The 25,938-nt window shown below is 44.0% G+C and overlaps 1 protein-coding gene across 1 annotated transcript; it reads left to right on the top strand.

The window, feature by feature from the left end:
* The first annotated feature begins 53 nt into the window (after positions 1-53).
* On the top strand, positions 54-25,367 carry slc25a43 (solute carrier family 25 member 43). The gene is made up of 5 exons (XM_068047179.1): positions 54-387; positions 6,385-6,626; positions 14,232-14,404; positions 16,407-16,541; positions 23,623-25,367. The coding sequence occupies exons 1-5, from the start codon at positions 116-118 to the stop codon at positions 23,839-23,841; spliced, it is 1,041 nt and encodes a 346-aa protein (XP_067903280.1). The 5' UTR covers positions 54-115; the 3' UTR covers positions 23,842-25,367.
* The last annotated feature ends 571 nt before the right edge of the window (positions 25,368-25,938 follow it).

Here is a 25,938-nt window from a genome sequence, read left to right on the forward strand (position 1 = left end):
TTTAAATCTGTCAGAGTCCAGCCTCCCATCGTCACCGGCTGCTTCCTGAAGCACTAAAATAAACCGGCCTCCGGCTGATCTGTTTTCAGCTGGCAGCGGCCAGGAGAGGCGGAGGATGGTGGTGGGGAAACGGGACTCCAGGATAACCTACTGCCAGAGCTTGGGCTGTGGAGGGCTGGCCGGACTGCTCAGCCGCTCCCTCACTTGCCCGCTGGATGTGGTCAAGGTGCTGGCCCAAGTGGGGACCTTCCACAGCAAGAGGGGATTCCTGAGGACTTTCTGGATACTTTCCGAGGCCGAGGGACTGCGGGCTCTGTGGAAGGGGAATGGCATCGCCTGCGTGCGGCTCTTTCCTTACAGCTCCATACAAGTTACCGCTTACAGCAAGTAAGAGGGAGCTGGCTCTAATCTGCTTGTCCATTTCACTGTAAATTGTTCCATAGGTTAGAAAACACATGGCTTCAAATGCGACTGGGGGAGGGGTGTCTGTATTTATCCAATTGACATGTTAATTTCAAATTAATCCAAACATACTTTGGCATTTTGTACAACTTTTAGCATACAACTTTTTTTTGGAAAAAGCTCTTTTAAGTAAAGGAGAAGGTTAAGACGTTTGGACTGTTGCTCAGATTGCACTGTTCAATGTTTTTTTTAATGAAGGGACTCCACGATCACGCCTTCCTGTACATCCAATCCCGGGCTGGCTGTCACTTAGCTGATACTGACGGACTGTAAGGAGAGCGCAGCTTCCGGGTGTGATGGCACATTTGTAAATGAATATGTCTGGTCTAAAAGCCAGCAGGCTTGTGGAGTAACAAAAAGGGGAAGGGCCAGTTTAAAGTTTCGAGTGCAGAAAAGGGGGGTTCCTGTTCTCAAACAATGACCTGTCTTTTCACAGATGCTGATAAACTTCTTGTACATTTCCTGTTTTTTTAAAATAATAAAATGTCACTTGTCCATCAGCACTCCCATGGAAATGCATAGTAACAAGGAACAGGAGGAGGCCATTCAGCCCCTCGGGCCTATTCTGCCATTCAATTAGATCATGGCTGATCTACACCCCCACTTTTTCCTGCTTTTGCCATTTATTCCTTAATGCTATTACCCAACAAAAATCTATCAATCTCTATCTTCAAAGCTTCAATTGCCCCAGCATCCACAGCCTGTTTGGCGGGCGGGCGGGGGGGTGGAGGGAGTTCCAAATACCTGCTACCCTTTGTGTGGCAAAGTACTTCCTGATTTCAGTCCTAATTGGCCTAGCTTTAATTTTAAGACTGTGTCCCATTGTTTTGCATTAACCCACCAGAGGAACTAGTTTCTCTGCATCCACCCTGTCCAATCCATTTACCAATTGTTTCTTAATAGATTCCAGGGTTTTTGCCTCCACTAAACTACTCTATCTAGAAATTTATTTCACACCTTGGTTATTTTGTGTGTAATAAACTGTTTCCTAATATCAGTCCTAAACTGATCGTTTACTAGTTTGCCCCCCTCCCCTCCCCCACCTCACATTTCAACTACTGTAGTTTAATTTAAAGGAATCTGCTTAAAAATAATCTCTTAAAATATCTAGTAGACAGATTTTTGGGTTCACTTTAAGAATCAAAAATATAAGGAAGGGAGAAATTTGCAGGGTTATTGGCAAAGCGCAGGTGAGTAGATCTAATTGGATAACTGTTTCAAAGAGTGGGCACAGACATGATGGGATGAATGGCCCCTTCTGTTCTGTATGATTCTATGATCAGAATCTGACAGGAGTGTATAACCACGCAAGTGTTATTTGATGTGGTAGATCTTAAAATGAATGCAGGGACACTGGTCTGGAGTAAAACCATACCCTGGGGTAACAAAGTTACAATCACCAGCAGATCTAAGTTCAATCCCTGTCTGTGCTGAGATAACTTTCTGTAGTTGAAGCCATCCAGTTTCAGTGCTGTGAACTAGGGAGATAGGGCTCCTGCTCCTGATTGCTAACCAGTGATTTCCTACTTAAAGTGCACTTGTGAGGAGGGATGAGATTGTACTCAGCTGGGATGCCCTTCATGGTCAAATACTTGGCTGATACTTGCCTAGTTTCAACTGAAGAATGGTAAGGCACTGGAGGAGTGCTGGTTCCCATGGATCCCAGAAAGAGTCAGTCTTCAGGAAAGGAGAATGAATGGGTCTACATTTCACTGATGTAGTTCACATTAGCAGACATATTTACCCTGTTTTAACTCTGTTGCTAATTGTGGTTGGGATATGTTTGCTACATAGTAACTGAGTTTTTGAAACAACATAAATTTAAGCACCTTTGTGTGTATATACACTTGGCATCTCTGTGGTATTGGTTTATGAGAAATATTTTATATTAGAAAAATAAATTCACGCAGGCCCTCATATCAATATAAAGCTGCTCCTTTTTGATTGAACATTTACTATTTTCACTTTCTACAATTTCTGTACAGTGCATTGAGTGTTTTCCATTTTTATTTCTGCACCATGCAATGTTGTTACTGGTCCAGTTATAACTTTCTATTTGTTTGTGCCTTGCTCCACTGTCTGCTGTCTCTTTTTAAATGCATACTTTGTAATATTGAAGACCTATTAAACCAATGTTGTCCAGTAGGATTTTGGTCCTTGCCAAACATGTGGTGATCAGGTCACCATATTCATCACATGATACAAATTGTATGCAAAGTATGGGATGAATCTCGTCACAATCTCCCAGAGACGCCCTGGGATTGAGGGACAGGACTAAAGGTGAGCAATAGTGCACTGCACTGTGACAGCAGTTCTGTCAAAGAATATTTTCAGTAGCAATAACTAATGAACACGCAGTATCCAGTTGTGGTGTAGCAACTAAAATATTTCAACATGCTTTGACTTCCTTCAATGGGGCCTCTTTACAGCATATCTTAATGGAGCTAGGCTACTCAGTATAAGGGTCTGAAAGGATTAATCTTGAGAGTGTGTAAATACCTCCTATCATGATGTAAGAGATCACATGTGAGAGAGACTTGAAGCTAGATGCAGCGTGACTTTTGATGAAGTCACTCAGACTAGTGTGAAGATGTATATTTCTTTCTTTCTTTGGCCTCCTTGTCTCAGGAGACAATGGGTAAGCGCCTGGAGGTGGTCAGTGGTGTGTGAAGCAGCGCCTGGAGTGGCTATAAAGGCCAATTCTAGAGTGACAGACTCTTCCACAGGTGCTGCAGATAAAATTGGTTGTCGGGGCTGTTACACAGTTAGCTCTCCCCTTGCAAAGATGTATATAGTTCTAATATAAATATCAATATTCTAACTAACCCAGACTGAAGCATCTGTATCAGCTAGACTGAGTAAGGTGGCAGCGTACCAAACCAACATGCAATATGGTGATAAAAGCAAAATACTGCGGATGCTGGAAATCTGAAATAAAAACAAGAAATGCTGGAAATACTCAGCAGGTCTGGCAGCATCTGTGGAGAGAGAAGCAGAGTTAACGTTTCAGGTCAGTGACCCTTCTTCAGAACAGACATATACAAGACGGTGATCAGCGGTGCAATTGAGACCGAGGATTCTTTCCAGGCTACACCCAGAAGAAGAATTTGAAAGAAGTTAAAGAAGCTAACCTGAAAAAAGAAGAGCCAAAACTGCAGGACTCAAGAGGAGGCAGCAGAAAAGCTCCAGGTACAGTGAGTCAGGGAGTTGGCAGTAGAAATCCAGCCTGGCGAGCGCAGGCTTGAGTCGGAGAACCAAGCAATGTTCAAGGATCTGGTGAGCAACCCTGAAAGAGGGTAAAAAAAAATCCGTCCATAATGGTACTAGGCAGCAGCACTAGGAAAATCTGTAGTGAGGGCTGATCCAAGGTCAGTGCCATTACGCATGGTGTCCGGAGGAAAACAAAACAACGAAGCTGCAAATACTTGATTCTCAACAAGAAGAGAGTTTAATGAGATAGCAGTTACGCCATTAAACAGAGCTTAAAATAAGGAAGTAATCCTTAGTCTAGCAGCGAGATTTTGAAGGCTGAAACAACCATAGTGGGAATCAGTACAGAGTAAAGAAAAAAAGTGCGGGAAACATCGGATACTAGAAGAAAGAACACAAAAGTGAAAGCAAAACTAATTGAAGCAATGGAGATTCGATTCTCAATTCCAGAGAGATTTGGAGACATAGAAGAACCAAAATTGGTCATTCTGGCGAAAAAAGCTTCGTCAGATACAGAATAGCTTCTAAATTGGACAATCAGTCTGAGGCAGAACATGTCAACACTTTATTATATTATAAACAAAAGACACCATTAAACCCTGCCAGCGACGTGGCGCCAGAAGTACCTACAGGCGCGAACAGTGTCCTGCAAACAAAGCAGAATGCTTCTACTGTAAGAAAATAGGGCATTCAGAAGAGCAACCTATACACTTTCTTGGAGAGATTAATGATCCTAGTCAGGCATTTTGGTCTGCAGATATATATATATATATATATAATCAATGGACATGTCACTAATTTTAAACTCAAAACCGGAACAAGTGTAACACTCTAATTAGACAAAGAGTCGTGGTTATCAACACATTTTCTGCAACCAGCAGAAACCCAATTACATGGCCCAGGAAGGGTTGAACTTGAAGTAAAGGGGAAGCTACAGACGACACTCCAGTACAAGGGAAAGCAGACATTGGAAACTTTGCATGTTCTAAAGAATCAGGCGTTCTCTTTTAAGTCGAAGAGCTTGTGTCGACCATCACCATATAAAGAAAGTACAAGTTAAGCAACGAGAATCTAGGAATCACTTCCAAGAGGAATTTCCAAAATGTTTACCGGTCTAGGCAGACTGAAGACTAAATATAGTATTTGCAGAAAAATGCTAAACCAGGATGTGTAAACTGACCATCTGTCCTAATATCTCTTTATGTGGCTCGGTACCAACCTTTTTGATGATACTGCCATGAAGCACCTTGGGATGTTTTGCGATGTTAAAAGGCACTATATAAATGCAAGTTGCTGTTGCCAACGCTTACTTTGATAAATATTATTGACTTGATATGTAAAATAATAAATGGCAAAGAGGCAGGCGCTTCCACCAAGGAAGGTAACCACCTTGACATCTCCTACAAACCAAAGTCTGATTCGCTAGACCTGAGTGGATTTGCAGGGTCATCAAGTTCCTGCAGTGATGCTGCTGTGTTTTCCTTTAATAGCCATGGTTGGAAGTTAGGGCAGGAATGCTCAGGAGTGTGTCAGTATTGGCAGCGATTCCCTCCCCCAACCCCCAATACACACACGCACAGGTTTGAAAGCTCTAGTCTGAATTATGACACCTCTCCAACAAAATTAAAAGGACGAGTGAGACAACAGCTCCTCCACACACTCCATTGTTTTGAGGGAAACATACTAGAATATGTATTCTTGCCTATACATTTCTTGTCCTTTTGTGTTGCGTTCTGATTTATGATATACTCCTCATTTGCATGAACTTTAGACCAACTTGGAAGCAGAGCTTTGTCAGGCAAAATGTCTATTATATTTTTGTCTGACTTTAGACAGATAAAGTGACCTGAGTTAAACATTGACTTTGCGATTAACTGGAAATAAGAATTTTTTTTTAAATAGTAAGTTCTGTATACTGGTTACCCTCTTTTAAGGATGCAGTTCGTAGAATCATACAGTACAGAAGGAGGCCATTCAGGACATTGTGCCTGTGCTGGCTCTTTGAAAGAGCTCTCTAATTAGTCCCACTCCTCTTTCCTTTCAGTGTCCAGCATTTGGGTTTGGGTTGGCTGTGGTCGGGTTTTGTTTTGTATTGTTTTCTTTTTAATCTACGTTTTGATGCAATTTTTTTTCTGTACTAATAACATGTTTGATATTTTTGGGCCAGGTCAGGCATGGAAAAAAATTGAAGGACTTGGCCCCAGGTCAGGTTCGGATTGGCTGTGGTCGGGTTGGGCCGGGCCCGGGCCCGGGGCAGGTTTTAATTTTATACCCGAGCCAGGCTTTATTTCCACTGCCTTTTCAAGCAGTGCTTTCCAGATCATCATAACTCACTGTGTGTGTGTAAATAAATAAATTCTCATCTCGCCTCTGGTTCTTTTTCCAATTACCTTTAAATCTGTGTCCTCTGTTTTCTGATCTTTCTGCCACTGGAAATAGTTTCTCCTAATTTATTCTATCAAAATCATTCATGATTTTCGACACCTTTAGCAAATCTTCTCCAAACCTTCTCTACTCTGAAGAACAACCACCCTAGCTTCGCTGGTGTCTGCCTGTAACTGAAATTCCACATCACAGGTACAATTCTCGTTACAGAATTTTTATTGTGTCACTATTGCTGGCCCAGATTTTTAGACAGGTCAGTTTTCCAGGCTGCACAAGTGACAACTGTTACCAGCATCCCTTTTGAGACATTGTCCTTTTGTTTCCCAGGTTTGTGAGCCTCTTCATGGATGACCTTGGTCACATCTCCCATTGGAGTGCCATTGTAGCAGGGAGCCTGGCTGGGATCATGGCTGCTGTCCTGACTTACCCAACAGAGCTGATCGAGACCCGTTTGATTGTTCAGAACAGCACGGCTCCCACCTACAGAGGAATCATCCACACATTCCTCACCATCTACACCAAGGAGGGATTCCTAGCACTTTACCGTGGGGTTTCATTGACAGTACTGGGTATGTAGGCAAAAGTTTCAGTGCAGTAAGAAATATACTGTCTTTGTAGATTTGTTTAGGAGCAGGGGGGTTGTTACTGAAGATGTTTAGTCATCGGACAAACTGTAAATATTTGAGTTCGCTGATCTTCGGCAGGGTGAGTTTAGGGGACTCTATAAAACTGGCTTTATTAATCAATCAGAGTTAGAGATGGGAAGTTCAGCTGAGGTTCTGCCTCCCAATCTCTAGCTATCTACCCCTGTTGCAAGTGCAGGTGAGGGCAGGATCGGGCCAGACTTTGGCCTAACCCCTACAAAATGATGGCCGACGCTTACTGCCAATACTCTCGTGATGAATGGTCACTTGAGCAAGGTGACCAGTGTCCAGGAGAGGAGATAGCCAGTGGTGAAAACTGATGCAATTGAAAGAAGAAAGCTAGTAGGGTCATGTAGCTGTGCAGTGCAGTGATGTACCAACAAACACCACCCCTATGGGGTCAGGATGAGTTTGTGATCTTTAGCACAGCTGCCTGAGAGGGACCCTGCTTGAAAAGAGCTTCTCTCCACAAGGAGAAGGAGAATTGGAGATGCAGGTTAACTCTCATTTCACAGTGGCATCCTTCGACCCATCCATTAATGGAGTTTTTCACAACTGGTTACAAGTGGGCATTAACAGCAAGGCACCTACTTGGAATCTCAGTCAGAGCTTGGTCTGGGGGAACAGGAGACTGGGGACTTGGAGGGGAGAAAAATTCCTGGGGGGGAGATTTGCTAGTGCTCTTCGGGGGGGTTTAAACTAATTCAGCAGGGGAATGGGAACCTAAAATTTAGTGCCAGTGTACAGGATGTTGAGAGTAGTGAGGTCAGGGATAAGGTTACAAGGACGCAAGAGGGCACTGGCAAGCAAGAACCTGGTTTAAAGTGTGTCTACTTCAACGCCAGGAGCATCCGGAATCAGGTGGGTGAGCTTGCAGCATGGGTTGGTACCTGGGATCTCGATGTAGTGGCCATTTCGGAGACATGGGTAGAGCAGGGGCAGGAATGGATGTTGCAGGTTCCGGGATTTAGATGTTTCAGTAAGAACAGAGAAGATGGTAAAAGAGGGGGGGGTGTGGCATTGTTAATCAAGGAGAGTATTACAGCGACAGAAAGGACATTTGAGGACTCGTCTACTGAGGTAGTATGGGCCGAGGTTAGAAACAGGAGAGGTGAGGTCACCCTGTTGGGAGTCTTTTATAGACCTCCAAATAGTTCCAGAGATGTAGAGGAAAGGATAGCGAAGATGATTCTCGACAGGGGCGAGAGTAACAGGGTAGTTGTTATGGGGGACTTTAACTTTCCAAATATCGACTGGAAATACTATAGTTCGAGTACTTTAGATGGGTCAGTTTTTGTCCAGTGTGTGCAGGAGGGTTTTCTGACACAGTATGTAGACAGGCCAACCAGGGGCGATGCTACATTGGATTTGGTACTGGGTAATGAACCCGGCCAGGTGTTAGATTTAGATGTAGGTGAGCACTTTGGTGATAGTGATCACAATTCGGTTAGGTTTACCTTAGCGATGGGCAGGGACAGGTATATACCGCAGGGCAAAAATTATAGCTGGGGGAAAGGAAATTATGATGCGATTAGGCAAGATTTAGGATGCGTAGGATGGGGAAGGAAACTGCAGGGGATGGGAACAATCGAAATGTGGAGCTTATTCAAGGGGCAGCTACTGCGCGTCCTTGATAAGTATGTACCTGTCAGGCAGGGAGGAAGTTGTCGAGCGAGGGAGCCGTGGTTTACTAAAGAAGTTGAAGCGCTTGTCAAGAGGAAGAAGAAGGCTTATGTTAGGATGAGACGTGAAGGCTCAGTTAGGGCGCTTGAGAGTTACAAGCTAGCCAGGAAGGATCTAAAGGGAGAGCTAAGAAGAGCAAGGAGAGGACACGAGAAGTCATTGGCGGATAGGATCAGGGAAAACCCTAAGGCTTTCTATAGGTATATCAGGAATAAAAGAATGACTAGAGTTAGATTTGGGCCAATCAAGGATAGTAGTGGGAAGTTGTGTGTGGAATCAGAGGAGGTAGGGGAAGTGTTAAATGAATATTTTGCGTCAGTATTTACAGTAGAGAAAGAAAATGTTGTCGAGGAGAATACTGAGATTCAGGCTACTAGGCTAGATGGGATTGAGGTTCACAAGGAGGAGGTGTTATCAATTTTGGAAAGTGTGAAAATAGATAAGTCCCCTGGGCCAGATGGGATTTATCCTAGGATTCTCTGGGAAGCTAGGGAGGAGATTGCAGAGCCTTTGTCCTTGATCTTTATGTCGTCATTGTCGACAGGAATAGTGCCGGAAGACTGGAGGATAGCAAATATTGTCCCCTTGTTCAAGAAGGGGAGTAGAGACAGCCCTGGTAATTATAGACCTGTGAGCCTTACTTCAGTTGTGGGTAAAATGTTGGAAAAGGTTATAAGAGACAGGATTTATAATCATCTTGAAAAGAATAAGTTCATTAGCGATAGTCAGCACGGTTTTGTGACGGGTAGGTCGTGCCTCACAAACCTTATTGAGTTTTTCGAGAAGGTGACCAAACAGGTGGATGAGGGTAAAGCAGTGGATGTGGTGTATATGGATTTCAGTAAGGCATTTGATAAGGTTCCCCATGGTAGGCTATTGCAGAAAATACGGAAGTATGGGGTTGAAGGTGATTTAGAGCTTTGGATCAGAAATTGGCTAGCTGAAAGAAGACAGAGGGTGGTGGTTGATGGCAAATGTTCATCCTGGAGTTTAGTTACTAGTGGTGTACCGCAAGGATCTGTTTTGGGGCCACTGCTGTTTGTCATTTTTATAAATGACCTGGATGAGGGTGTAGAAGGGTGGGTTAGTAAATTTGCGGATGACACTAAGGTCGGTGGAGTTGTGGATAGTGCCGAAGGATGTTGTAGGGTACAGAGGGACATAGATAGGCTGCAGAGCTGGGCTGAGAGATGGCAAATGGAGTTTAATGCGGAAAAGTGCGAGGTGATTCACTTTGGAAGGAGTAACAGGAATGCAGAGTACTGGGCTAATGGGAAGATTCTTGGTAGTGTAGATGAACAGAGAGATCTTGGTGTCCAGGTGCATAAATCCCTGAAGGTTGCTACCCAGGTTAATAGGGCTGTTAAGAAGGCATATGGTGTGTTAGCTTTTATTAGTAGGGGGATCGAGTTTCGGAGCCACGAGGTCATGCTGCAGCTGTACAAAACTCTGGTGAGACCGCACCTGGAGTATTGCGTGCAGTTCTGGTCACCGCATTATAGGAAGGATGTGGAAGCTATGGAAAGGGTGCAGAGGAGATTTACTAGGATGTTGCCTGGTATGGAGGGAAGGTCTTACGAGGAAAGGCTGAGGGACTTGAGGTTGTTTTCGTTGGAGAGAAGGAGGAGGAGAGGTGACTTAATAGAGACATATAAGATAATCAGAGGGTTAGATAGGGTGGATAGTGAGAGTCGTTTTCCTCAGATGGTGATGGCAAACACGAGGGGACATAGCTTTAAGTTGAGGGGTGATAGATATAGGACAGATGTCAGAGGTAGTTTCTTTACGCAGAGAGTAGTAGGGGCGTGGAATGCCCTGCCTGCAACAGTAGTAGACTCGCCAACTTTAAGGGCATTTAAGTGGTCATTGGATAGACATATGGATGAAAATGGAATAGTGTAGGTCAGATGGTTTCACAGGTCAGCGCAACATCGAGGGCCGAAGGGCCTGTACTGCGCTGTAATGTTCTAATTCTAAAATTCTAATTCTAAAAAACTAGTAGGGCAAAAATAAAGGAAGAAAAATGAGGCAGGTAAGAAAGCAGCAAACTTGTTTTTTTTTAGGATTGGCTTTAGCCTATTATCAAATTTCCTGCTTCCATGCACATTAACATATGGGTTTTCAAACTGGTACATTGGACCTGAGGGGATTGTAGGGAAATCCCAGGGAATCTGTCAGGTCACCAGATTTTGGGAACTTGGGGCAGAAGCAGTGCAAGCACAGGGTCTCAAGAACTGTGTATTCTGTATTGCTCTGTATTTGCAAGTTGGCTCTGTTGTTGTAATAACAATGAGAGTGCTGTTTTCTTGTGAGTAGCTAAATTCCTTGTTCAGAAGAGTTAAGATAGGGCTGGTTTTTGGGTGTGGTTTGGAATCTGCAGGAGGTCCCAGGATTATGTCAAACCATCGTCCGCAGGGCAGGGACTAGAGACACAGAAGGAGAAATCAGCACTCGGGGAAACTCAGACCAGAAACACTGTTTTGCACCCACGAGCTAAATTAAATGTTCAAATCCCTCCATGGTCTCATCCCTCCTTATCTCTAACCTCCTCCAGCCCTACAACCTTCCCAGAACCAACTTGAGGTAATGTCGCTGAATGAGTAACCAGAGGCCCAGGCTTATGCCCTGGACACACTGGTTCAAATCCCACACGTGGCAGCTGGTGGAATTCAGATTCAATTAATTAATCCAATTAATTACTAAAATATCTGGAATTGAAATCTCGTCTCAGTAATGGTACCATGAAACTATCATCAATTGTCATAAAAACCCATCTGGCTCATTAATGTCCTTCAGGGAAGGATGTCTGTTGTCCTTGCCTGATCTGGCCTGCGTGTGACTCCAAACATGTGGTTGACTCTTAAATGCCCTCTGAAATGGCCTAGCAAGCCACTCCCTCGTCAAGGACAATTAGTGATGGGCAACAAATGCTGACTTTGTCAGTGATGCCCACATCCTATGAAAGAATTAAAAAAAATTCCCACCTCTTGTGGATCCCCCACTGGTGGCCATAAAACCTACCTCTTTGATCAAGTGTTTGGTCATCTGTCCTAATATCTCCTTCTTTTAGCTTGGTGTCAGTTCTTGTCTGCTAATGCATCTTTGAAGCACCTTGGGATGTTTTAATTACACTAAAAGCACTAGATAAATGCAAGGTGTTATAGTTCAAGAATGTTTCTGGTGGAGGCTTGGCACTAGGTCACTGTGAGGTGGTTAATGATGCAGAAGGAACGTAAGAGTGGGAGAGTGAATTTGTAGGCACATGTTGAGAAGTAAAGGAGATTGAGAAAAACGAAATTGCAGAAAAGCAGAGTTTAGGAACTAAAGCAGGCCTGTGGCATTATCTGTATTTACCAGCAGATGGAACTGTGATTTGCTGTAAAGTGCTTTGGGGATGTGCTGAGGTCATGAAAAGTGCTATAGAAATGCAAGTTCTTTCTTTATAAATTGGCATGAAACTTATTACCTGAACTCTTGCAAGTATATTCCAAATCCTCCTATTCATTGCTTCCCCATCCACAGCTAGTTATGTTTTGATTAGTTATCCATTGGTACCATTTACTGACTGGCTGCTTAAAACATTCCACCCCAGATCAGAACACAAATAAACAAGTGATACAAGTGTTGAGATTCCACCCACCACCACCTCCCCACCCCCCCACCCGGCCAGTATAAACAGGGCAACATCTATCCACAAATATCGTACAGAGCCTCAGCGTCATCTGCTACAGATTTTTTAGAATTAGAACATTACAGCGCAGTACAGGCCCTTCGGCCCTCGATGTTGCGCCGACCTGTGAAACCATCTGACCTACACTATTCCATTTTCATCCATATGTCTATCCAATGACCACTTAAATGCCCTTAAAGTTGGCGAGTCTACTACTGTTGCAGGCAGGGCATTCCACGCCCCTACTACTCTCTGCGTAAAGAAACTACCTCTGACATCTGTCCTATATCTATCACCCCTCAACTTAAAGCTATGTCCCCTCGTGTTTGCCATCACCATCCGAGGAAAAAGACTCTCACTATCCACCCTATCTAACCCTCTGATTATCTTATATGTCTCTATTAAGTCACCTCTCCTCCTCCTTCTCTCCAACGAAAACAACCTCAAGTCCCTCAGCCTTTCCTCGTAAGACCTTCCCTCCATACCAGGCAACATCCTAGTAAATCTCCTCTGCACCCTTTCCATAGCTTCCACATCCTTCCTATAATGCGGTGACCAGAACTGCACGCAATACTCCAGGTGCGGTCTCACCAGAGTTTTGTACAGCTGCAGCATGACCTCATGGCTCCGAAACTCGATCCCCCTACTAATAAAAGCTAACACACCATATGCCTTCTTAACAGCCCTATTAACCTGGGTAGCAACCTTCAGGGATTTATGCACCTGGACACCAAGATCTCTCTGTTCATCTACACTACCAAGAATCTTCCCATTAGCCCAGTACTCTGCATTCCTGTTACTCCTTCCAAAGTGAATCACCTCGCACTTTTCCGCATTAAACTCCATTTGCCAGATCAAGATGTTCATACGAATTAGGAGCAGCAGTAGGTCATTCAGCACCTCCAGCCTGCTCCGCCATTCAACAAGATCATGGCCGATCTGTCTGTGTCTCAAATTCCACGCTCCCATCTACCCTCTATCCTTTGATTCCCTTGCCTAACAATAATCTATCTACCTCCGCCTTAAAATTATTCAATGACTCCGCCTCCACCACCTTCTGAGGCAAAGAGTTTCAAAGTTGCACAACCCTCAGAGAAAAAAGTTCTCCTCATCACTGTCCTAAAAGGGCGACCCCTAATTTTAAAACAGTGCCTCCTAGTTCTGGGCTCCCCCACAAGAGGAAACATCCTCTCCACATCCACCTTGTCAAGACCATTCAGGATCTTATAAACTTCAGTCAAGTTTCCCCTCACTCTTCTAAACTCCACTGAAAACAAGCCCAGTCTGTCCAACCTTTCCTCATAAGACAAACCCGCTCATTCCAGGTAAAAATCTAGTAAACCTCCTCTGAACCACCTCCAATGCATTTACATCCTTCCTTAAATAAGGAGACCAAAACTGCACACAGTATTCGAAATGTGGTTTCACCAATGCCCGGTATAACTGAAACATAAGATCCTTTTATTTTCAGTTCCTCTCGTAATAAAGGATAGCATTCCATTAGCCTTCTTTATAACTTGCTGTACCTGCATACTAACTTTTTTTGTGACTAGAACACTTAGATCCCTCTGCATCTCAGAATTCTGCAGTCCTTCTCCATTTAAGTAATACTCTGCTTTTTTTATTCTTCCTGCCAAAGTGAACAACTTCATATTTCTATTTAAACTAATCGTTTATTTTAAGAACATAAGAAATAGGAGTAGGCCATTCAGCCCTTCAAGCCTGCTCTGATATTTGATACGATCATGGCTGATGTACCTCAACTTCCCGCACTATCCCCATATCCCTTGATTATCTTAATATCCAAAAATCTATCGATCTCCGTTTTGAATATACTCAACGACTCGGCATCCACAGCCTTCTGGTAGAGAATTCTGAAGATTCCCAACCTTTTGAGTTTTTTTTCTTTAGTTGTTTGGGATGTGGGCATCGCTGGCTAGGCCAGCATTTATTGACCATCCCTAAGTGAAGCTTGGCTGAAGCAATTTCTCCTCATCTCAGTCCTAAAAGGGTGACCCCTTCCTCTGAGACAGTGTCCCCTTGTTCTAGACTCTCCAGCCAGAGGAGACAGCCTCCCAGCATCTACCCTATCAAGCCCCTTAAGAATTTTTTATGTTTCAATGAGATCACCTCTCATTCTAATTTTAATCTGAAAATTCATGTATTTCCTTTTCCAGGAGCAGTACCCTTTTCTGCAGGTTCCTTTTTGGTCTATATCAACCTGGATAAGCTCTGGAATAAGCCCAGTGTGAAACTCACTCCTCTCCAGAATTTTGCGAATGGCTGTCTGGCAGCGGGTGTTGCCCAAACACTCTCCTTCCCTTTTGAAACTGTTAAAAGAAAGATGCAGGTGAGTCTTGATCTGAGCTGTGCCTGAAATCTTTCATCTAAACTGTATGATTAGGTAAATTTACTGACTAGAGTACCAGGGAAACTGCAGCAATTAACTTTTCTTTACAGTTCTTCATCTCCTAATAACTATTAATTGTGAATTCCTATTACATCTTTTTATTTTGTTTTGTGCGTTCCCAGCTGTGTCCACCAGTTAGCGCTGTTGGCCCATTGCTCTATGGGTTCTCTGATGGCATTTTCTCATTAAAAGCAGCTGCTCAACATTTTATGAACGACTGCATTAGCAGTAAATGATAACGCAATGTGGATGGATATGTAGCTAAAGTGTTTCGTCACTGGCTGCAAATCAGAAGGATGGGATTCCAAGCTCAAGGGGCTCCCTTCTCTCGGGTGTCCTGATTATAAGGCGCTTTGTAGGTCGGTCAAATTGTAGCTGACAGACAGCAGCCAGTTTAAGTGTGCTGAATCAGTGCCAGTGTAATTGAGACTTGCCTCATTAGTGGGTTTAATGCAGGTGCTAAGTCAGATTCATTCTAAGAAAACCTACCATCGGGTTTTCCAGTGGATTTCAAGTTCATCGTCACCACCATTTCTAAAGATGCAGCAAATCTAAATGGTGCTTCCAGCAGTACCTGCATGAACACTCAGCACACCCATAACAGGGCAGCAATGCAGTTTTTGATATTGGGGAATGTCCATGGCCGGTAAACTATAGATGTAATTGCCATTTTACAGCACGTCATTACCTCGAGTGCTTTTAAGATGTTCCGTGCAATATTATCAGGTTAAATTTCCGAGCACCGGAAGCTGAAACATGCCTCTTTGTAGCAGTTCTGTACCAACCAGTATTACAGTAGCAAACAGGAGATGAGTTGTGTGTGGAGTTGACTCCTATTTGTACACTGAAGTGAAACAGGCCTGTGATCTGTCACTGTGCTGTCCCTGCACTATAATTTTAATGTAATCAGTCTTAATAACCAAAATAATTTCCATCTGACTCACTCCAATTCATGTGGATGAAGCATAAATAATTCAATCGCCCACCTCATTCAGGCTAAGAAATCATTCACTTCCACCCATCTCTGACCCTGCCTCATCCCATCTGCTGCTAAAACCCTCATTTTATGCTTTCTTCACCTCCTTTTTTTCTTCTTCTTCTTTGGCCTCCTTGTCTCGGGAGACAATGGGTGAGCGCCTGGAGGTGGTCAGTGGTTTGTGAGGCAGCGCCTGGAGTGGCTATAAAGGCCAATACTAGAGTGACAGACTCTTCTACAGGTGCTGCAGATAAAATTGGTTGTCGGGGCTGTTACACAGTTGGCTCTCGCCTTGCGCTTCTGTTTTTTTTTCCTGCCAACTGCTAAGTCTCTTCGACTCGCCACCTCCAAACTCCGCTATTCCAGTGTTTTCCTAGTTGGCCTCACATCTTCTATCCTCTGTAAACTTAAGTTTACCCAAAACTTTGTGGCAGTCTCCTAACTCACACCAAGTCCCGTTCACCCATCACCACTGTGCTCACTGACCAACATTAGCTCCTGATTCACCAGTGCTTCAATTTTAAAATTCTCATCTTTGTTTTCAAATCCTTCCATGGCCTTGCCCCTCCCTATCTCTGTAATCTCCTCCAGTCCTACATTTCTCCCAGAACTCTGCATTCCTCCAATTCCGGCTTTCTGATTTCCTTCATCCACCACTGGCAGCCATGCCTTCCGCTGCCTAGGCCCTAAGCTCAGGAATTCTCTCCCTGAACCTCTCCATGCCTGTACCTCTTTCCTCTTCCTTTTAAGACCCTCCTTTTAAAGCCTACCTCTTTCACCAAGCTTTTGGTCATTAGTCCTGATGTCTCCTTCTTTGGCTTGATTACACTCCTGTGGAGCGCTTTGGGAAGTTTAACTACATTAAAGGCGATTATATAAATGCGGGTTGTTTGTTCTTAGCAACCTCACGTTAATTGGTCTTGGTTTCCATGTATCCATGTGTAAATATCTTATCTCTCATTGTAGGCACAGAGTCCCCTGCTCCCCCATTATGGAGGTGTTGATGTTCATTTTACTGGGGTTGTGGACTGCTTCAAGCAAATTATGAAGACAAAAGGTGTCCTGAGCCTATGGAATGGTCTCACAGCCAACCTACTAAAGGTGATAACTGTCTCTATAAAACCGGTAGTTGTTAAATGGATGGGTAGCAGGAGAAGTGTATTGATTGTGCTGGTTCCACCTGAAATTTTCAAAAGTGCAAATCCCTTGGGATCACCAGACTATAAACTATATATTCAGTTTATCTACCTCCCAGATGTAGACTGTAACTACTAATGCATTACCCAATAATTAGAATCTTAATCTAAAGCTAGTCAGCTGCAAACATTAACATTGACCTTGATTTCTCTGTGTACAATGCAACCACTACTAGACAACGTAAGAGCTCTTCATCTAAAGGAAGAATGCCCATTAGACATGAAAACAATTCTTTTATTGTTTTAAATTGGTATCAGCATATTCTGAACTGCTTTTTAATACTTTTAGACATCACATAGATTGGATCTTAGGTTTTAATGTGGAGTCATTTAAAGCTATGTCTTTGGCCGAGCTTTTGATCATCTATCCTGATATCTCCTTACACGGTTTGATGTTAAAACCAGCCGCATAACCCTCCAAGATTAAAGGAAATCTCAAAGTTTTCTTTCGGCATATAAATAGTAAAAAGGTGGTAAAAGGAGGAGTGGGACCTATTCGAGACCATAAAGGGGATTTACACATGGAGGCAGAGGGCATAGCTGAGGTATTAAATGAATACTTTGCATCTGTCTTTACCAAGGAAGAAGAGGAAACCCAGGCAATGGTGAAAGAGGAGGTAATTGAGACACGAGAAGGGTTTAAAATTGATAGAGCAGATTAGATAGGCTGTCTGAAACAACACGGAAGGCAGCAGTTACGGGTTATAAGTCCAGATAAATTGGCGTAGAAACTGGGCGCCACGGGTTGCCTTTGTCGGTGGGAGAGGTCATCGCACCTCACTGGACAGCTACCGCCCGCCTCAAACCAGGCAGCCCTCAGTCAATAAGGTTCTGTCCCGCCACAGTCTACCTGCTTCAATGGGTGCTTGGAGCTCAGGGTCATTGCCCGAAAGGTGGACTGATACACCGCACCAAACAACACGAAAAAAGGAAAGAAGGTACCAGCCCTTCGCTTTGCAAGCTGGAACGTCAGAACTATGTGTCCTGGCCTGTCGGAAGACCTTACACAAATCAACCGCCATCATTAACAACGAGCTCAGTAGACTCAATGTAGACATTGCAGCACTTCAGGAGACTCGCCTCCCCGCAAGTGGATCTCTAGCAGAGCAAGACTACACCTTCTTCTGGCAGGGCAGGGATCCTGAAGAACCAAGACAGCATGGAGTGGGCTTCGCCATCAGAAACTCCTTGCTCAGCATGATAGAGCCTCCCTCAAATGGCTCGGAACGCATACTGTCCATCCGACTGCTCACCATCTCTGGCCCAGTACGCCTACTCAGCATCTATGCTCCAACACTCTGCTCCCCACCTGAAGCTAAAGACCAGTTCTACGAGCAACTCCATAACATCATTAGCAGCATCCCCAACACCGAACAGCTATTCCTGCTGGGGGACTTTAATGCCAGGGTTGGGGCCGACCATGACTCATGGCCCTCCTGCCTTGGGCGCTATGGCGTTGGAAGGATGAATGAGAACGGGCAGAGACTGCTTGAGTTGTGTACCTATCATAACCTCTGCATCACCAACTCGTTCTTTCACACTAAACCCTGTCACCAGGTTTCATGGAGGCACCCAAGATCATGTCGTTGGCACCAGCTAGACCTCATTGTCACAAGGCGAGCCACCTTAAACAGTGTTCAAATCACACGCAGCTTCCACAGTGCGGACTGTTACACCGACCACTCCCTGGTGTGCAGCAAGGTTAGACTCAGACCAAAGAAGTTGCATCATTCCAAGCAGAAGGGCCACCCGCGCATCAACACGAGCAGAATTTCTCACCCACAGCTGTTACAAAAATTTCTAAATTCACTTGTAACAGCCCTTCAAAACACTCCCACAGGGGATGCTGAGACCAAGTGGGCCCACATCAGAGACGCCATCTATGAGTCAGCTTTGACCACCTACGGCAAAAGTGCGAAGAGAAATGCAGACTGGTTTCAATCTCATAATGAAGAGCTGGAACCTGTCATAGCCGCTAAGCGCATTGCACTGTTGAACTACAAGAAAGCCCCCAGCGAGTTAACATCCGCAGCACTTAAAGCAGCCAGAAGCACTGCACAAAGAACAGCCAGGCGCTGCGCAAACGACTACTGGCAACACCTATGCAGTCATATTCAGCTGGCCTCAGACACCGGAAACATCAGAGGAATGTATGATGGCATGAAGAGAGCTCTTGGGCCAACCATCAAGAAGATCGCCCCCCTCAAATCTAAATCAGGGGACATAATCACTGACCAACGCAAACAAATGGACCGCTGGGTTGAGCACTACCTAGAACTGTACTCCAGGGAGAATGCTGTCACTGAGACTGCCCTCAATGCAGCCCAGCCTCTACCAGTCATGGATGAGCTGGACATACAGCCAACCAAATCGGAACTCAGTGATGCCATTGATTCTCTAGTCAGCGGAAAAGCCCCTGGGAAGGACAGCATTACCCCTGAAATCATCAAAAGTGCCAAGCCTGCTATACTCTCAGCACTACATGAACTGCTTTGCCTGTGCTGGGACGAGGGAGCAGTACCACAGGACATGCGCGATGCCAATATCATCACCCTCTATAAAAACAAAGGTGACCGTGGTGACTGCAACAACTACCGTGGAATCTCCCTGCTCAGCATAGTGGGGAAAGTCATTGCTCGAGTCACGCTGAACAGGCTCCAGAAGCTGGCCGAGCGCGTCTACCCTGAGGCACAGTGGGGCTTTCGTGCAGAGAGATCGACCGTTGACATGCTGTTCTCCCTTCGTCAAATACAGGAGAAATGTCGTGAACAACAGATGCCCCTCTACATTGCTTTCATTGATCTCACCAAAGCCTTTGACCTCGTCAGCTGACGTGGTCTCTTCAGACTATTAGAAAAGATCGGATGTCCACCAAAGCTACTAAGTATCATCACCTCATTCCATGACAATATGAAAGGCACAATTCAACATGGTGGCTCCTCCTCAGAGCCCTTTCCTATCCTGAGTGGCGTGAAACAGGGCTGTGTTCTCGCACCCACACTTTTTTGGGGATTTTCTTCTCCCTGCTGCTTTCACATGCGTTCAAGTCCTCTGAAGAAGGAATTTTCCTCCACACAAGATCAGGGGGCAGGTTGTTCAACCTTGCCCGTCTAAGAGCGAAGTCCAAAGTACGGAAAGTCCTCATCAGGGAACTCCTCTTTGCTGACGATGCTGCTTTAACATCTCACACTGAAGAGTGCCTGCAGAGTCTCATCGACAGGTTTGCGGCTGCCTGCAATGAATTTGGCCTAACCATCAGCCTCAAGAAAACGAACATCATGGGGCAGGACGTCAGAAATGCTCCATCCATCAATATTGGCGAACATGCTCTGGAAGTGGTTCAAGGGTTCACCTACCTAGGCTCAACTATCACCAGTAACCTGTCTCTAGATGCAGAAATCAACAAGCGCATGGGAAAGGCTTCCACTGCTATGTCCAGTCTGGCCAAGAGAGTGTGGGAGAATGGCGCACTGACACGGAACACAAAAGTCCGAGTGTATCAGGCCTGTGTCCTCAGTACCTTGCTCTATGGCAGCGAGCCTGGACAACGTATGCCAGCCAAGAGCGACGTCTCAATTCATTCCATCTTCGCTGCCTCCGGAGAATCCTTGGCATCAGGTGGCAGGACCGTATCTCCAACACAGAAGTCCTCGAGGCGCCCAACATCCCCAGCTTGTACACACTACTGAGTCAGCGGCGCTTGAGATGGCTTGGCCATGTGAGCCGCATGGAAGATGGCAGGATCCCCAAAGACACATTGCACAGCGAGCTCGCCACTGGTATCAGACCCACCAGCCGTCCATGTCTCCGCTTTAAAGACGTCTGCAAACGTGACATGAAATCCTGTGACATTGATCACAAGTCGTGGGAGTCAGTTGCCAGCGTTCGCCAGAGCTGGCGGGCAGCCATAAAGGCGGGGCTAAAATGTGGCGAGTCGAAGAGACTTAGTAGTTGGCAGGAAAAAAGACAGAGGCGCAAGGCGAGAGCCAACTGTGCAACAGCCCCGACAAACAAATTTCTCTGCAGCACCTGTGGAAGAGCCTGTCACTCTAGAATTGGCCTTTATAGCCACTCCAGGCGTTGCTTCACAAACCACTGACCACCTCCAGGCGCGTATCCATTGTCTCTCGCGATGAGGAGACCCAAAAGAAAGAAAGAAAAGAAAGAAGGGTTTAAAATTGATAGAGCAGATTAGATAGGCTGTCTGTACTTAGTGAATAAAGCACCAGGACTGGATGAGATGCATCCAAGGATACTGAGGGAAGTGAGGGTGGAAATCATGGAGGCACTGGCCATAACTTTTCAGTCTTCCTTAGACTCAGGGGTGGTGCCAGAGGACTGGAGAATTGCCAATGTTACACCCTTGTTCAAAAAAGGGTGTAAAGATAAGCCTGACAATGACAAGCCAGTCAGTTGAACTTTGGTGGTGGGAAAACTTCTAGAAAAAATAATTCAGGACAAAATCAATAGTCACATGGACAAATGTGTGTTAATTAAGGAAAACCAGCATGGATTTCTTAAGGGAAAATCATGTTTAACTAACTGGCTGGAGTTTTTTCAGGAGGTAACAGAGGGTTGATGAGGGCAATGCTGTTGATGTGGTGTACATGGACTTTCAAAAGGCATTTGATACAGTGCCACACAACAGACTTGTGAGCAAACTTATAGCTCATGGAATAAAAAGGACAGTAGCAACATGGATATAGAATTGGCTGAGTGACAGGAAACAAACAGTAGTGCTTAATGGATTTTTTTTGGGCTGGAGGAAGGTTTGTGGTGGAGTTCCCCAGGGCTCAGTATTGGGACCCTTGCTTTTCCTGATATATATATATTAATGACCTGCACCTTGGTGTACAGGGTGCAATTTCAAAGTTTGCAGATGATACAAAACTTGCAATCATTGTGATCTGTGAGGAGGATAGTGTAGAACTCCAAAAGGACATAGACAAGTTGGTGGAATGGGCAGACAGATGGCAAATGAAGTTCAATGCAGAGAAGTGTGAAGTGATTCATTTTGGTAGGAAGAACATGGAGAGACAATATAAAATAAAGGGGTTGCTGAAGCAAAGGGACCTGGGTGTATATGTGCATAAGTCATTGAAGGTGGCAGGACAGGTTGAGAGAACGGTTAATAAGGCATTCAGTATCCTGGGCTTTATTAATAGGGGCATAGAGTACAAGAGCAAGGAGGTTATGTTGAACTTGTATAAAACACGAGTTTGGCCTCAGCTGGAGTATTGTGTCCAATTCTGGGTGCCGCACTTTAGGAATGACGTGAAGGCACTGGAAAGAGTGCAGAAAAGATTCACGAGAATTGTTCCAGGGATGAGGAATTTCAGTTTTGAACATGGAGAAGTTAGGACTGTTTTCCTTGGAGAAGAGAAGGCTGAGAGGTGATTTGATAGAGGTATTCAAAATCATGAGGGGTCTGGACAGAGTAGATAGAGAGAAACTGTTCCCACTCATGAAAGGATCGGGAACGAGAGGGCACAGATTTAAAGTTTTTGGTAAGAGAAGTAAAAGTGATCTGAGGAAAAACTTTTTCATTCAGCGAGTGGTTAAGGTCTGGAATGCACTGCCTGTGAGTGTGGTGGAGGCAGGTTCAATTGAAGCATTCAAAAGGGAATTAGACAGTTATATGAAAAGGAAGAATGTGCAGGGTTACGCGAGAAGGTGGGGAAATAGCACTAAGTGAATTGCCCTTTCAGAGAAATGGAGTGGACACGATGGGCCGAATGGCCTCCTTCTGTACTGTAACATTTCTGTGATATCTGCACTCCTCTAATTCTCGCCTGTTGTGCTCCCCTGATTTTAATCACTCCACCATTGGTGGCCCCACCTTCAGTTGCCGAGGCCCCGAGCTCTGGAATTCCCTCCCTATACCTCTCCACCTTGCTCTCCTCCTTTAAAACACTCCTTAAAACCTACCTCTTTGACAAAGCTTTTAGTCATCTGACCTAATATATCATTTTTTGGCTGGGTGTCATACTTCGCTTTATAATACTCCAGTAAAGCGCTTTGGGACGTTTTATTACTTTAAAGGTGCTTTAAACATATAATTTGTTATTTGGCCAAGTTACAATCAGCCTCATTATCTCTCAATGAGTGGTGCACCATAATAGAGGAAGTAAAAGGGGAAGAAAGATGGGGAGAGGGATAATTTATTGGGGGAAAATGATATTCTTGAGCTAGAAAGAATTAACTGTAGTACTTGAGAAACTAAGACTGATCAAATGTACATTTCCAGCAAACACGTGGAACCTGTGTGAATGTAATATGGACAGACAAATGTCACATGATGACCCAGCATTGGAACTTGATTCCGTTCCAGATATTCAGACATCTGGAAAAGCTGAGTGCAGCAAATTGACTTTTCAGACAAAAACGTCAACAAATCCTGTTCACAGGAGTTTTCATGCATTCGCTGCGTCCCATGAAGCTAATTTTAGAACCATTTCAAGGCTCTTTTCCTCGGAAGTGTGTCCGATAATCTAAAATCTGTACAATATAAGGCTGTTCTGTATGGCTCCTTTTTATTATTGAGAACTTACCATGGAGTGGTGGGAGGCGCGGGGCGGTCACGATGTCCAGATTGGAGCTGAGAATGAGGCTTAAGAGTTTTATAAAATTCACACAAATGCAGCAACTGTGGGAAAAGCCCCTGAGCGACAGCTGCTATAGACACAGACATGGATCAAAAGCTTTTTGAATTATCTCTGCGTGAAGCCTCTTTACAATCCCAAGAGGTGTTCTTAGTACATTAGCTCCTCATCCCATTGCTCTCCAACATACTGTTGTACAACATTCAGTGTAGCATTGACTTTTTTTTTAATAAGCTAAATGTTACAGCTTCCTCAGTGTTAGTCCAGCCATGTGAAATGCCCTCATGCTTGATTCTCAAGTACACTTGTTGGGGAGACCTGTCATTTTCATTTTAAACCTTTGCCTTTTGCCCACCTGTTTTAATCATTGCTGTTAATTCACAGATCGTTCCGTATTATGGTCTGATGTTCAGCACGTTCGAATTCTGCAAGCGGGTTTGTCTTTACAAGAATGGCTACATTGTATCCCCTCTGAGCTATCGGCTCAGCCCGGGAGTGGACCAGAGTTTGGGGGTCGAAGAGCTCTGGGAACTAAAGAGGTTGATCAGAGAAAAGAGCTTTGAGACCAACCAATCCACACTAGGCACCAAATGGTGGGGCTGAGAAAACGGTCTGTAGAGGCCTGTGATAAAATACTTGTTAATCTCAAGCACAACCTTCACCTGGTTGTTCAAAAGAACCTTTCACTTCAAAGACAGTACATTTCTCCCGTTGATGTCACACTATATGTGACATATCAATCAGTTAGTAGCCCAGCTGAATAAGAGGCGGTATCTGTTACTGAGGTAACTTGGGTTTAATGAATGAGTGGGGCAGCCCAATATTAACATGAAATGCCCTTTAAGTCAGAGACTTCAATGGCTTATCATGTGATTACCCGAGCTTTTCTGATAATGCACAAGTTAGATTTCATTTTTACTTGCCCCGTTTTCTCGATAAAGACACATCTTTGGGTATTGACTGCACCCATGAATAGGTAGCTGGTAATACGAATCCGTGGAAGAGCATTAAAGGTGCCAGCGTCACAACAGACATTAGGTGTGAAGTAACACAAAAATCATTTGTAAGACAACAAAAAAATCTTGCATTTTATATTGTGCCTTTAACATAGAAAAATGTTGCTTCACAGAGAAAATGGACATAGGAACCAAAGAAAGATTGAGGTGTGACCGTGTACAGTTAGCAATTACCTGGATTCTGAGAGAATGCACTAACGCATGTATTCAGCACTTGTTTACAGATGAGCTTGGTACTAAAACAAAAAATCGTCTTGTGAGCAAAGCTGTACAGAGAGAGAAACCGACCTCTGCTTTTGTAGATGATCTTTGGTCGGTTTTCTGGAATTCTGCTGTTCACTTTATGACCCTGTCTGGAAACAAACTCAAAGTCTTAAGCAATTTATTAAGGAACTAAAGACTAGAAGGATTGCATTTTGAACCTATGCACTAACTTGTGAGCAAGTATCCATAACCAGTCAGTATTACTGGGCAAGTCTCATTGGGTTACGTCCCAATCACTTTATTGCACAAACTTGAATTACTCAGTTAGTCTGCCCTCATCTGTAACAGAGAAATATGAAATCAGAGATTTCTTTAGAACAAATTGTCCTGTACGGACCATATGATCTGTCAAAGTTTCACCATTTTCAGCAATAACAGAAATATGCACTGTAATTAAGAAATGTATCCAATATTACATTTAGATTCTAATCCTTCGAGTCACACCTTTTTTATATCCAAATGAGGCCAAAGATGGACATTCTTTTGATCTTGTTCTCCCTCTTTAATGACCATTTAAATTATATGTCTATTATACATATAATAAAATTTTAAATATAAGATGTTTAATTGTCGCTGTATATTGCAGATTATCTTGGTATATTATGTACAGTGTTTCATCCGTAATATATCAGTGAGGTGAATGATTTATTAGAGTGTGATATTCTGTGACAGTTCCTGTGCCATTTGTCACTTGTTTTATGTAGTGTGACTTTTCTTTGCCACTTGCCTGATTTTCTAAACCCCAATGTAAATGGTGGTTTGAGATGTTAGTCCCACCACTTGGGACATGATTCTGAAGTAACCGTGACGTTCCTGCTCACGTTGATCCCATGATGTAAATGCCTTGACCAACAAAATGGCAGCAAGTAAAATTTCACCATTCCACTCCTGGGCTTGCAGTTACACTTCAAACTCTGCCACTGAATGGGCTGGATGACTGTATTTGGTGCTTCTTTGGTTATTGGAATATCGCAGCATTCGTGTGAGGTACAGGTGTTCTGTACAGCGAGAACTTGAATTGTCCAAGTGTATAAAATGTTAAAAGGAGTCAATAGGATACAGCGAAACTATTTCCTCTGATGGATGAAATCAAGAATGAAGGGACATAATAAAATAGGCCATTTTGGAGTGAAATCAGGAAGCACTTCCTCCACACAGTGTAGTTGAAATCAGGAATTCTGTTGCCCAAAAAACTGTGCTTGCTGGAAAAATTGGAGCTTTCATGACTGAGATCAATAGATTTTTGTTATATCAGGGTTATGCAGCTAAATAGAGTTGAGGTGCAAATCAGCTATGATTTAATTGAATATCAGAACAGGCTTGAGGACCTGAATGGCCTACCCCCGTTCTTGCGTTCCAATGGTACAGGACTTAATAAGCATAGCAGAAGTCAGTCTGTATTCACTTGAGTTCAATTCTC

Source organism: Heterodontus francisci, chromosome 15, assembly GCF_036365525.1.
Source record: "Heterodontus francisci isolate sHetFra1 chromosome 15, sHetFra1.hap1, whole genome shotgun sequence".
Lineage (NCBI taxonomy): Eukaryota > Metazoa > Chordata > Chondrichthyes > Heterodontiformes > Heterodontidae > Heterodontus > Heterodontus francisci.

Excerpts from the sequence above, each read along its gene's own strand:
- slc25a43 (XM_068047179.1), top strand. The coding sequence starts at position 116 with ATGGTGGTGGGGAAACGGGACTCCAGGATAACCTACTGCCAGAGCTTG. Across the intron at positions 6,627-14,231 it reads GGTTTCATTGACAGTACTGG|GAGCAGTACCCTTTTCTGCA; the intron begins GTATGTAGGCAA and ends TTCCTTTTCCAG. Across the intron at positions 14,405-16,406 it reads CTGTTAAAAGAAAGATGCAG|GCACAGAGTCCCCTGCTCCC; the intron begins GTGAGTCTTGAT and ends CTCTCATTGTAG.